This window comes from Papio anubis, chromosome 17 (assembly GCF_008728515.1).
Source record: "Papio anubis isolate 15944 chromosome 17, Panubis1.0, whole genome shotgun sequence".
Lineage (NCBI taxonomy): Eukaryota > Metazoa > Chordata > Mammalia > Primates > Cercopithecidae > Papio > Papio anubis.
Genome location: NC_044992.1, coordinates 44,583,335 through 44,597,332, shown reverse-complemented (window position 1 = coordinate 44,597,332; position 13,998 = coordinate 44,583,335). Strand labels below are relative to the sequence as shown.

Sequence of the window (13,998 nt, the reverse complement as noted above, 5' to 3'; positions counted from 1 at the left end):
ATTGTGTGGTTCAGGCAGAACACATAGAGAACAGGAACCACAGTGTCTGGGATGCTTTGAGCTCTATATCATGTGAAATGAATTGCTTAATAAATGCTTTTTGATGATGATAATGATGAGAAGGATGGCAGTGTGCTGACAATATTAAAAAAGAAAGAAGAAGAAAAAAGACTCTGTCCTCACCTGGTTGAGCTAAAAGAAATACACAAACACTATTCTTACTAAGAAAATGTCATGGGCACAATAAGAAATAACTGGCGAGAAGGGAGCCATGGAACAGTGCTTTTTGACACCAGAATCTTTTTTGTTAAAGTATCTCTCCTTGTTCTAACCGGCCACTAAAATGTTTTGTTGTTTCTTTGGTCACCAGATTTTATTTCACCCTGACGGCAAAATGGTCAATAAAAGCCTCTGAGTCTCTTGCTCTTACTGTCCCCCCTCCTCTCTCACCATGAGTATGGAAGATTCTGAATGAACAGATGTGACACACCTGGTTTTATATCTAGATATGCCAACCACTTATTTAAATGCAAAAGAAATGATGAACATATTTACAGTGACAAATGGCATATTAGTTTGAAGGTTTAAAATAAGAAAAGAACAACTGGCTGGGTTGTATGCCTATAATTTAGAGGAGAAATTGTGGTTGCTGGGTTTGAGAGCGGGTTGGGGGTTGGAAGGACACATGGGACTTGTAGCTCAGTTTACAAACTATGCTGTTATCCTTTCCAAACAGGGCTTTAGCCTTTGCCCCTAGATGGGAAAGGTTCTGAGGGATGTAGGATGGTGAAAGGTAGGCAAAGGTCTGTGATAACTACTGCAGGCAGGGAGGCAGCATGAGGCAATTGCTACCAAGCCCAAGGGCAAATCTTAAGGATTTCAAGTAACTTAGCAAAGATTCAGTGTTTTAAGAAAGAGTCTCGTTCTGTTGCCCAGGGTGGAGTGCAGTGGCGTGATCTCGGCTCACCACAACCTCCACCTCCTGGGTTCAAGTGATTCTCCTGTCTCAGCCTACAGGCACCTGCCACCATGCCTGGCTAATTTTTGTATTTTTAGTAGTAGAGACGGGGTTTCACTGTGTTGGCCAGGTTGGTCTTGAACTCCTGACCTCATGATCTGCCTGCCTTGGCCACCCAAAGTGCTGGGATTACAGACGTGAGCCACTGTGCCTGGCCCGAAGCTGTAGTTCTTTCTACTACCTTAGTACTGCAGGTGCAGGAAGTACAAAGGCAACTGGGTGGGTGTCTGATTATTCCCTACATTGGATATCCAGGCACTGGGAGAGGACTAAGTTTGAGGAAGGAATAAGAAAGGAGAAACAGAAAATGACTGCAAGGAAAAAAAAGGCTCTACTCAATCTGTATCGCTGGCCTCTGTTCGAAGGTGCACAGCACAAGAAAGCCCCAACAAGAATTGATGCTTTTTTTTTTTGAGACAGAGTCTTACTCTGTCACCCAGGCTGCAGTGCAGTGGCGCGATCTCAGCGCAACCTCCGCCTCCCGGGTTCACGCCTCCTGAGTAGCTGGGACTACAGGCGCTCATCACCACGCCTGGCTAATTTTTTGTATTTTTAGTAGAGACGGTGTTTCACTGTGTTAGCCAGGATGGTCTCCATCTCCTGACCTTGTGATCCGCCCACCTCAGCCTCCCAAAGTGCTGGGATTACAGGCGTGAGCCACCGCGCCCAGCCAAGAATTGACGTTTTTTAAACTTTGTCTCCCTCTTGTTTCTTAGAATTACTCCTGGGGCAGTCCAACTCTGTAGAAGTGTATCCCCTATTCGAAAGTTTGCATTCATCTATAGTAATAATTTTTAGCTTGTATTTATTTGTAATTGCCTCCTATTGTGCTTAAATCCTCTATTCCTTTTCATAAATCAATCAATTACGTTAAACATGGATGGGAGGTCTTCTAGGGTTAGCTCATGAGTGTTGACTTGATTAAGTCAGTGGTGGCTCATTAAGAAACTATCTCTGGCCTGAGTCAACACTTCACTGCTGCTGTCATCTGGCTGAAGGGCGTGCCTTGGGTACAGCAACCATTTGGGTCTCAATATTCTATGGCTATAGGAATGTTCACTGGACTACTTACTTCCTAGTAGTCATTAGGATAAAGCTGGGAGCATGCCCTTAGGGGGTTCAATTTCTGGGCCATTGTTTAAGTTCTTTAAGTCTTTCTCAGAATTAATTTATTTCAATATTTTAGCTATGGTATTGATACCTGTAAAGAGTTTGAAGTTCTTTTTATTTTTATTTTTAAAATCAAAACATTCAACTTTGATAATGTATTGCTAATCATAATAAAAGATAACCCTTTGATGTGCTGACCACACTCTTAGTGTTTAAAGGTGAAATAATTTCTAAATTGGGTTCTGCTTTTTCGGTGATGGGCAAGGTATTATTTGCCCATGCCTATTTCTTTCCTAAGCATGTCCCTTTATGGGTATTAGTTAAGGACTGCTATCTTGAGATCTAAGTGCTTGAGAATTTACGAAGTGTTTGCATCCAGGAGTGAGATGCTGCTGTGTAAATGAAGAACACTTACTCTTCTCATTAGCATAGTAGTAGAAGAGACCTCTGCTGACAACACACCATCGCTTCTGCCACTCCGATCCAAAGAAACTATGATCTAAACAGAACAGCAGTAGGGGACATAAATTCAGGTAACTACCATCACTGAAGAGTCTGTAAAATCCAACAACATACAGTCCAGTGTGTTATTGTTTTATTTCCCAGGTTAATGGACTGTAAAACCCTCCTTTTCACTCCCACAGGTTATCCCATATTGACTCAGGGTCCAGGGGACTAGCTCAGTTAAAGGTCCAAGTTCTAAACAGGGGTGCCTGCTCTGTGCCCCACAGCTGTCTTTTTATCTAGCCTCCTTTATATCTTTTGGGTTCTTATCTCATCTTGTACATTTTCAAATTCTCCATTATATCTTTATGTGTTGCCTTTGACAAAGAAAAATGATTCTCCAGGCCATGGCCATGCAAGAGCTTTTTTTTTTTTTTTTTTTGTGCTGAGCCAATTTGCCTGTTGAGTGTTAAACCTGAGATGCCAACTCTAGTGGTACCTATTCTAATTAAATGAGTTAAAGGTCAAGAGTTGGGTTTGAAGGCAGAAGTGGTGGCTCAGGTCTGTAATCCCAGCACTTTGGGAGGCTGAGATGGAAGGTATGCTTAAAGCCAGGAGTTTGAGACTAGCTTAGGCAACAAAGTGAGGCCTTGTCTCCATAAAAAATAATAAAATATCCAGGCACAGTTGTGCACCTGTTGTCCCAGCTCTTTGAGAGGCTGAAGTGGGAGCAATTGCTTGAGCCAGGATTGGAGGCTGCAGTGAGCTATGATGGTACTACTGTATTCCAGCCTTGGTAATAGAGGGAGATCCCATCTTAAAACAATAATAAGTAAATAAAAAAGGCCGGGTGTGGTGGCTTATGCCTGTAATCCCAGTACTTTGGGAGACTGAGGCAGGCAGATCAGTTGAGGCCAGGAGTTTAAGACCAGCCTGGCCAACATGATGAAATCCTATCTCTGCTAAAAATACAAAAAATTAGCTGGGCATAGTGGTGCACACCTGTAGTCCCAGCTACTCAGGAGGCTGAGACAGCAGAATCGCTTGAACCAGGAGGTGGAGGTTGCAGTGAGCCAGGATCACACCCACGGCACTACAGAGCGAGACTCAGTCTCAAACAACAACAACAACAACAAAAACAAAAAACAAAAGAGTTGGGCTTGTCTGAAATTTGAAAGTAGGCTGCTTCACATATGATATAAAAACTACCCAGTGGGAGCACACTGAGAGATAAGGACAAGAACACCATTCATTGATTCAATAAGTTTTATTAAGCACCTGTCACATACCAGGCACTGGGGATAGAGAGGTGAGCAGGATATAACCATCCCTATCTTGATGAAGCTTATGGTCTACTCAAGGCTGGGACATCTCTCTTTAGCCTACACACAAACACCAGATTCCTTTCCTTTCCTTGCATTACTTTTGCCTTGTATCTGCCTAGCACAGTACCGGGCACAGAGAAGGCACCCAATATGTTAGCTTTCTTTTTCCTCACTTCCCTTCCCTTCCTGGAATGTTCTGAAATCTGTGGGTCTGACCATTACCTTTGCTTTTCTTCTCCAAGTATCCTTGCTTGATTATGTTATCAAGTTCTTGAGCTCCTTTTACGATGTCTTCCATTCCTAAAAGGACCAATGGCAAAGTGCTTTATTGAAACCTGGCAAAATTTTCATTTATTTAGGCTACTTTAGATAATTCACATTAATAACAGAGTACACAAGGGCAATTGCTTAAACACAGTACAAAATAAAACAATTTCTATATGATTGGAAGGAAAAGTAAATTTTCTTGCTTTTTCTTTCTTTTTTTTTTTTTTTTGAGACAGAGTCTTGCTCTGTCACCCAGGCTGGAGTGCGATGGTTCTATCATGGCTCACTGCAACCTCTGCCTCCCAGGTTCAAGCCATTCTCGTGTCTCAGCCTCCCAGGTAGCTGAGACTACAGGCATGCGCTGCTACACCTGGCTAATGTTTTTTGTATTTTTAGTAGAGATGGGGTTTCACCATGCTGGCCAGGCTGGTCTCGAACTCCTGACCCCAAGTGATCCGCCCACCTCGGCCTCCCAAAGTGCTGGGATTACAGACGTGAGCCACTGCACCCAGCCAATTTTCTTTCTTTTCAATTATATCTAATGCTAAAATTGCTTAAAACTATCTAAATATACATTAATTTGTAGTAGGTGAGGTAGCCTAAATATGTACTGATTGGCAGGAAAAGGACCCCAGAAAATTAAGAATTTTTTTTTTTTTTTTTTTTTTTTTGAGACAGAGTCTCTCTCTGTCACACAGGCTGGAGTGCAGTGGCGCGATCTCGACTCACTGCAAGCTCCGCCTTCCAGGTTCATTCCATTCTCCCGCCTTAGCCTCCCGAGTAGGTGAGACTACAGGCGCCCACCACCATGCCTGGCTAATTTTTTCTTTTTTTGTATTTTTAGTAGGGATGGAGTTTCACCATGTTAGCTAGGATGGTCTCAATCTCCTGGCCTCGTAATCTGCTCACCTCGGCCTCCCAAAGTGCTGGGATTACAGGTGTAAGCCACCGCGCCTGGCCAAAATTAAGAATTTTTTTATGGATATAAGTTCCAAATTGGATAAACCTCACTGATATAATCAAAAGTCAAATGAATAACCACCAGCACAGACAGCTTTAATGAGTAATAGACTCCACCATAAACATAGTCACCTAAAAGGGAGCAATAAACACACACTCAATTTTTTTTTCTTTTAATAAACAGCCACCTCTGTGAACATGAATTTTTTTAAGTTCATACAAGAAGGGCTACGCAAGCTGAACTTAGCAATAACTGCCAAATCCTGATTTCTTAAAAGTATGGGAAAGAGGCTGGGCCCAGTGGCTCACCCTGTAATCCCAGCACTTCGGGAGGCTGAGGCAGGCAGATCATGAGGTCAGGAGTTCGAGACCAGCCTGGCCAACATGGTGAAACCTCGTCTCTACTAAAGATACAAAAAATTAGCTGGGCGTGGTGGCGCACACCTGTAATCCCAGCTACTCGGGAGGCTGAGGCACGAGAATTGCTTGAATGCGGGAGGCAGAGGTTGCAGTGAGCCGAGATCATGCCATTGCACTCCAGCATGGGCGATAAGGTGAGACTTTGTCTCAAAACAAAACAAAACAAAAAAGTATGAGAAAGAATCTAAGAACTGTAGAAGGCTTCACAATACCCTGAAATTTACATCAGCCTTTAATCGTATGCTGCTAACATTCTTGGCTTTCAATTAGCCTGGTTAGGTACAAATTTATTGAGAAGTCAAGATCCTAATCCATCTTCCTCCACTGGGGTTTGTACTTACTTCACAGAAGGGAGGGACAAAGGATAGAGACAAAAAGGAATTTACTTCTCAAAAAATAAAATGAAAGAAGAATGAAAAATAAAAGCCTCTTTTAAGAACACACTCTACATTTCTTAATTAGGCAAAATGAAGGTGTATAACTGTATATTTTTAAACGAAGAATGTTGTTTTTACCTAAATCAATCTGGCCTGGTATATGACAACATAAAAAACTCAAGGATAGAGTCCAAAAACTCGCCAGCCAAGCAAATAATTATGCTGAACCCCCTCTGACACTCTGTAATTGGATGTCCCTGGTACTCTCAATTCTTAGTCCTTTAATACCTGTTTTTCTCATTATTCGGACCTTGTGTCTTTTGTTTAGTTTCTCAATTCATACAAAACCACACTCAGGCCGTCACCAATAATTCTATATGACAAATGCTCCTTCTAACAACCCCACAATATCATCCCTTACCCAAAAATCTTTCTTCAGTCTAATCTCTCCCACTCTAATCCCTAATCCCGCTTGAAGCAGCCCTGAGAAACATTGCCCATTATCTCTCCACACCACCCCCAAACATTTTTGCTGCCCCAACACTTTACCACTATTTTGTTTTATTTTTATTATTAATATAAGAAGACAGGAATGTCAGGCCTCTGAGCCCAAGCTAAGCCATCATATCCCAGTGACCTGCATGTATACATCCAGATGGCCTGAAGCAACTGAAGATCCACAGAAGTGAAAATAGATTAACTGATGACATTCCATTCCATTGTGATTTGTTTCTACCCCACCCTAACTGATCAATGTTCTTTATAATCTCCCCCACCCGTAAGAAGTTTCTTTGTAATTCTCCCCACCCTTGAGAATGTACTTTGTGAGATCCACCCCATGCCCCTAAACCTACAAGAACTCATGATAATCCCACCACCTTTGCTGACTCCTTTTTCGGACTCAGCCTGCCGGCACCCAGGTGAAATAAACAGCCATGTTGCTCACACAAAGCCTGTTTGGTGATCTCTTCACATGGGCACGTGAAAGAGAAGGTAATTGGGCTAGTGGTATTTTAGCATTTACTCCTTTTAGTCCCAGAACCCAAATCTCTTTTGGATTGTCTTAAATAATTTATGAAGCAAACCAAGTACAAAACAAAGTAAGGCATGACTACATATGAATCAACTGGGCCACCTATACAGTATCTTGAGAGTTATGATTGAAATAACTTTTTTTCAAACAATTGTTTTTTGAACATTTCTTACAGTAACATTTATTCAATGGTGGCTATGAGCTGGCACTTTGCTCAGTGCCTTTCCTACTTTTGTTTTAAAATAACATCTATGACAATTTAAAATGCAATCAAAATTACATTTTACTTTAAAGCTGTTTCAAGCTTAGTTATAGAAAGGTAGATCAGAAGAGCCTCTTTTTCTGTTTTTAAGTGTGTCTATGTGCCAGATTTTTTATCCAATTGGTCCTTATTGTTAACCTCCTTATTCATGAACTACTTTCATTTGTGTGTTTCACAGTTAGCAAACTATGTGGTTGCCATAAATCCTTTTAATCCATCTCAGGGTGCACGTGTAAGATGAACAGCAGCAAAGGAAAGTTCATTTTTCTAGGGTTCTTTCATTTCTCCTACCCCTCTGGAAACAACCTCCAAGGAAACAGTAGCAGATTCTACTGAGGGAGAGGCATTGCGTGGGGAGAGGACCAGTTATAGAAGAGAAGGCTCTCTAAGTGCTGTCAAAAAATTGCTCCTGGGGAGGCCAGGTGTGGCACAAACCTGTAGTCCCAGCTACTTGGGAGGCTGAGGTAGGTGGATCCCTTGAGTCCAGGAGTTCAAGGCTGCAGTGAGCTGTGATTGAACCACTTCACTCCAGCCTTGAGTCCAGGAGTTCAAGGCTGTAATGAGCTGTGATTGAACCACTTCACTCCAGCCTGGGTGACAGAGCGAGATCCTGTCTCTTAAAAAAAAATTCCTCCTGGAGGCCTAAAAATTAAATGAAAGACATAGGGAGATGAGGAAAACATGATCCCATAAACCGTGAGTTTCCATCTCTTCTTCCCACAGGTTTGTTTTTTTTTCTCTTTTCTTTCTAAAGGTCTTGTTAAACTTAGAGACACAGCTCCTTGTTAAAGATGCCAAGAGTCTGAATCATAAAAGACATGTTAAACGTTCTATTAGAATTCAAACCTCCTTTTTTAATGCAAATTTAAATGCCATTTTATGGAACATCTATAATTATGAAAATAGGAAGACATTGCCTCGTGTGCAGGGAGAGTCTGTGAGTATGAATATTACATTAATGTGCCCACACCAGCTCACTGATCCTGCTGGCAGGAGCATAAAAAATGCTTGAGTGAAACTTTTATTTAGATGTTAAGACTCCAGGCCCCAGCGGGGTGACAGAGACAGCCCCTGTGAGTTGCCATCAGAGAGAGAGAGCTTGAATTGAATTACCCAGGGGGGAGGAAGTAGTGATGAGCACTGCTTCGCTTATTTAATTTCATTTACTTTCAGTACATTATCAGCATGAGGCTTTTCTCTCCCCACCAACTGAAACCCAAGAATGCCACCACCAAGAAAACAAAGATATAATGCAGCAGAGATGTAACTCGAAGTCACTAATTCTAGGAGACAAGGGACAGCACCATCACCACCTTCTCTCCCCAAGAGTCAAACTCAGTTTGTTAAAATTGTATACTGAAAGAGTTGCTGAATTTTTTCTCTTTGTCATTCACTAACAAGATTCTGAAAAGGAATATAGCTGGAAACAGTTTTTTATATCCTGTGATATAAAGCAAGTAAAAGCAAGTAAGATGTGTTATGTTGCTTTCTTGCTTTCTTTCTTTTTTTGAGACAGAGTCTCACTCTTGTCGCCCAGGCTGGAGTGCAATGGTGCGATCTCAGCTCACTGCAACCTCCACCTCCCGAGTTCAGGTGATTCTCTTGCCCCAGCCTCCCGAGTATTTGAGATTGCAGGCATGCACCACCACACCCGAATAATTTTTTGTATTTTTAGTGGAGATGGGGTTTCTCCATGTTGGTCAGGCTGGTCTCGAACTCCTGACCTCAGGTGACCCAGCTGCCTCAGCCTCCCAAAGTGCTGGGATTACAGGCGTGAGCCACCGCACCCAGCCTATGTTGCTTTCTTATTCATTAGACAGAATCTGTATTGAGGAACTCTCTAGACTGGTTTCCCTATGGGCAGTGGGAAAAAATGGGATTATAGGCTAAGTTTAGAATGTCTATGGAAAAAAAATTGGGAAATGAGGTCAGATCAGTCTCTATTCTACTAATTGTCTTCTATGTACAAGGTACTGTGTGTTGAGTCCAATAACAGAGTTGTTCTCAATGTAGTTGACTCTGAGCTCAAGCTCATTAGCTCCACGATCTATCTGACAAATCCAAACAACCAAGATGGGAATCCACAGTGGTATGCAAGGTACCTCCTCTTTCAGTGTCAGTGCAGGGTCCTACTGATCAAGAACTAGTGATCCTGAGGATGCACAGTGTTAGCCATGCCATGGGGTGATGAGGCAGGAATCTTGTATGCCTGAATCCACACCTACTGGTAAATGAACAGATCTGCAGAGAGCTACTTAATGCATAATAGAAAGTATGTAAAATATGCTTTAGAGGATGATTATAAAAATAGGAAGAAGTTGCAAACAATTGTATAGGTTGCTATTTTAAGGCAAACAATTTATATTTAAGTATACAATTAAAAAAAGAAGCTTTTTGTTCATCACCTGAGAAAAGATATCACTACCATCATGAAAAAATAAAAATGATTTTGATTTATTGAGAATAAATGGCCCTCTTGGCTAAGTCTAAAGGTGTATTACATTATATCAGCACAAAACAGAATTACATTAGGGTCATAATCTCTCTCTACCACTACACTTAACTAAACCTCTCAGAACAGCCCGTATAAAGAAAAGATTCACTTAGCGGAAGGATATGGGGCCATAAAGATAAGATCGACAGAGAAGTGTGTTACCCAGAAGTGATGGCCACCCAACTTTCATGGCAGATGAAGATAAAAGAAATTCTCAGATATCTTTCTCTTCATCTAGATTCCTTTAAACCCTTGTATCCCACCCATATCCAACTCTGCAATAAAAAACGACAGGATAGGATTCCATCTCTCAATGCTAAACATGACTCTTTAGTCAGCTATGCACAGCAACAACAATGGGGACCCTTTGGAGTGTGATACATTTCCATAAAGCAGTCAATAAAAAAGACACGGGAGCTTATGTGAGTCATGGCCTATTTAACCAGCTGCGTTCTAGCCCACTGAGAAAAGAGAATTGGAGAAATCAGTTGGCAACACCAGAGCACAAGGCTAATAGCACAGGAGGCCACATAATTTCCACTGCAAAAAGGCTGCAGCCCCTGCAGAACAAACCAGGTGCCCACTAACTTTCATTATAGGCAGTTGGCTTGGTCTCTTGCTAAATCATCCTGAAAGGAAAATAAATAATTTTTTAAAAAACATCTTTTGTTCAAATCGTTCCCCTATTAAATTATGGACTTCTCCCATCCTCCCTCTTCCTTTTAATTCAAGTTCTTTTCAACTGTTTGAAAAAGGGACCTAACCAACTTGAGCCTAGAGACTAATAGCTACCAGGGGTGAATTTCAGATAGGGTGAAGTTTAACAGGTTCCTTAATTAAAGTACTCACGTAAAAAACCCAGGGATTGGGTGCATGAGATAGGAGAAAATTTAACATTTGAAGGCTGGGAATGGGCAAATTCCACCTGTAATTCCAATGCAGTCACAGATGGCTGGTGTGTGTGCATCTGCAGACATGTACAAAAACACACGCTTTAAAATGCCTCAAATGTACTGAGGTGAGGAGGGTATTGCAGATAGGTTGGGGAGGGGGTAGTTTTCTCTTGTCTGGTGACTGTGGATTTCAAATCTGTTCATTAACCTCTCTTTTGTGCATTTGATTTCTGTGGCCTTCTTTAATAATTTCATTACTGCTTTTCCTTAGCTTCTTACTTTTCTGGGTTACTTTTTTGCCTTCTTCTCAATTTTCAGGAACCAGTCAATAAATGATAGTTTGTAGTGTCTGGCAGGAAGTGCTCATCTTCTGATACTAACAAGGAAGTTGTTTTCCATGACTATTCCTTGATTAGTCCCTTGAACAGGCATATATAATTCTTTAACTTCTGTGGTTCCATGTGATATCCACATATCCATGTTATACCACACACTTTTCTTGCATTGTGTTTCACTTATAAAGGAATTTAGCTCAACATATCAAAGGTGAAAAATTCTAAACCATTAGTAATAGATTTAGCATCTAAAAGTTTCAAAGATATAGAAAGCTCTCAAACAGATGGCTTTAAACTAACTGAATGGAACTGCTCATGGAGAAATAAATTGGACAACAGATGAAAGGAAGGGAATGAACACAACGTACTTAATCAAGTTCTTCAACAAGCTGTGATGTAAGAAGCTAGGAAACAAAACATGAGCAACTGGAGCTAGACTAAAGGACCCCAGAAAAAGGTAGAAACGACACATTTGTAGTTAGCAAACCAACGCAGAAGACAACTTTCATGAGACCTCTATAGACTCATGTTACTCTTCCAATTTTTGAAGTTCTTTTAAAAACACCAGTGAATCCAGGTTACAGAAATCTGTGGAGAAAATCCTGTTACACTGAAGACAAAAAAACCTCTGAGGTTCTAGGTCAGTAGTACTAAGAAAAAAAAAGCAGATAATAAACAAAATAATTAAAATGAATATGCTTTAACAAAAATGGCCCCCCAAAACCCTAACCAATTTTTAATTCATCAGCATTGTATCAAGCATTTTTACATCTAAGTCCCACAACATCCCTATGAGGCATGTTTTATTATCATCCCCACTTTACAGACGAGGAAACTGAGGTGTAATGAAATGACATGACTTGCTGAAGGTTGCTCAGTTGGAATAGCCTATGCTCTTTCCAATACGCTGAGCTTCAGACATGCACAGAAGTGGATGAGGAAAGATTGGGTCTTCCCATCTCACTCCCCCACAAAAAGAGACCCTGTTTTTTGGAAGGAGAAACAGGCGTGATGTGTGGTTATTCTATCTCCTGGTGTCAAAAAACTATTTTAGTATCTATATTTATTATTTATTTTTTACGAGTAAAATGAGCAGGTTTTATTTTTATGTTTTTCAGCTTTTATTTTAGAATCAGGGGGTACATGTGTAGGTTTGTTACAAAGGTATATTGTGTGATGCTGAGGTTTGGAGTATGAATGAATCTGTCATCCAGGTAGTGAGCACAGTACCCAATAATAGTTTTTCAACCCTTGCTTCCCTCCCCACCTCCTCATGTATTTACCCAGTGTCTATTGTTGCCACATTTATGTCCATGTGTACCCAATGTGTAGCTCCCACTTATAAGTGAGAAAATGCCAGTATGTTTTCTGTTTCTGCATTAGTTCAAAAACATGGAATGCTTCACAAATTTGCATGTCATCTTTGCTCAGGGGCCATGCTAATCTTCTCTGTGTCATTCCAATTTTAGTGTATATGCTGCCAAAGTGAGCACTCTTACTTTTAAATGTACTAACTGATTAATCTTTGGAATTGCCTCCTAGGGCAGATCTATGTGAAACCCAAGAGGTCAACAGAAAGTCTCAGAATGCAATAAAAGGACACACGAGTTAAGTACCTATAAGAGGACACAGCCAGAAACTCTCAAAAAATGCTGCTTGGGACTGGGCGTGGTGGCTCACGCCTGTAATCCCAGCATTCTGGGAGGCTGAGGTGAGCAGATCACGAGGTCGGGAGTTTAAGACCACCCTGGCTAGCATGGTGAAACCCTGTCTTTACTAAAAATACAAAAAATTAGCTGGGCATGGTGGTGCACACCTGTAATCCCAGCTACTTGGGAGGCTGAGGCAGGAGAATTGCTTGAACCCAGGAGGTGGAGGTTGCAGTGAGCTGAGATCGCACCACTGCACTCCAGTCTGGGTGACAGAGTGAGACTCTGACTCAAAAAAAAAAAAACAAAAAAAAACTGCCTGGTCACCAAGGTTTGTAAGACCTCTTATGATGCAAGGGTGATCATCTAGAAAAAGGAAACCCTGTTCCAGTGTAGGGCTCATGCAGAAATTTGCAGAAATCTTGGGCATGATTTGTTTACTCTTGAAGGAAGAGGTTTGGGTTTGAAAAGGAAGAAGATTTTTCCCAGCACTTCGGGAGGCTGAGGCAGGCAGATCACTTGAGGCCAGGAGTTTGAGACCAACCTGGCCAACATGGCGAAACTCAGTCTCTACTAAAAATACAAAAATTAGTGAGGCATGGTGGTATGTGCCTGTAGTCCCAGGTACTTGGAAGCCTGAGACAGGGTTGCTTGAGCCTAGGAGGCAGAGGTTGCAATGAACTGAGAGTGTACCAGCCTAGGTGACAGAACAAAACTCCAAACAAAACAAAAAACAAACAAACAAGCAAAACAAACAAAACAAAACAAAACAAAAAAGGATTTTAAAGTCAAATATCCAAATGGGTTTCTTTTCATAAAGTATTCCCTCAGTAATGCCAAGCCACAAGCTAACTTACAGAAACCATGAGTATTCATGGAGGATGAAGAACCCTCTCATTACTACAAAGGGGCAACACATGCTAATTGTCTAGGAGACCTGTGGTCTTGCAAGATGCTCTCTTCCACATCTTCACTTTCAGTGGGATTTTACTTATAAGAAATGAAAGTGTTAGGAAAAAGCCCTTCTAACTCCAAGCATGGTAACTTCAATGCACTAATGATAGCATCTAAATAAATGGTAATAATCAACACTTTCTGGTAGGTATCAGGAGTTCATCTTAAAGAATGACTAACTATAATAATCCATTGCTTCTCAATCATGAAACATTGGTGAACTTTGATCAGTTAAAGGACAGAGATTTTGAATAATTTACTTTTAGAATAAGAATGGGTTTAAAGTTTTTCTATAACAATACCATTCACTGCATTCTGATACGCTTTCTTATAGGGAAAAGTCAATCAAAAATAACTTATAGCTTATCCTATGTATGCTACAGCCTATAGTGATGAAATGAATCTAATGTACTATCATAATTGTGGCATCATGAATTCCCACAGTGCTTTATTTACT

General features: G+C 41.0%; 1 protein-coding gene and 1 non-coding gene across 20 annotated transcripts in view; both read right to left on the bottom strand.

Moving 5' to 3' along the window:
* The window catches only part of SKAP1 (src kinase associated phosphoprotein 1), a 302,157-nt gene that overhangs the window by 53,139 nt on the left and 235,020 nt on the right, over positions 1-13,998 (bottom strand). For 18 of the 19 annotated variants that reach the window (XR_002518068.2, XR_002518067.2, XR_001896335.3 and 15 more), the window contains 2 exons: positions 4,120-4,197; positions 2,544-2,627 (listed from right to left, as the gene is read on the bottom strand). Coding sequence is in view for 12 of the 19 variants with exons in the window: in XM_021928954.2 (XP_021784646.1) it covers positions 2,544-2,627; positions 4,120-4,197 (162 nt within the window). In the remaining 7 variants the exon portion in view is untranslated. The remainder of the gene's footprint in view (positions 1-2,543; positions 2,628-4,119; positions 4,198-13,998) is intronic. The other variant, XR_002518069.2, reaches the window with a different exon arrangement.
* Positions 12,325-12,431, bottom strand: LOC116271196. The gene has a single exon (XR_004179619.1). It is a non-coding gene; the product is annotated as a U6 spliceosomal RNA (small nuclear RNA).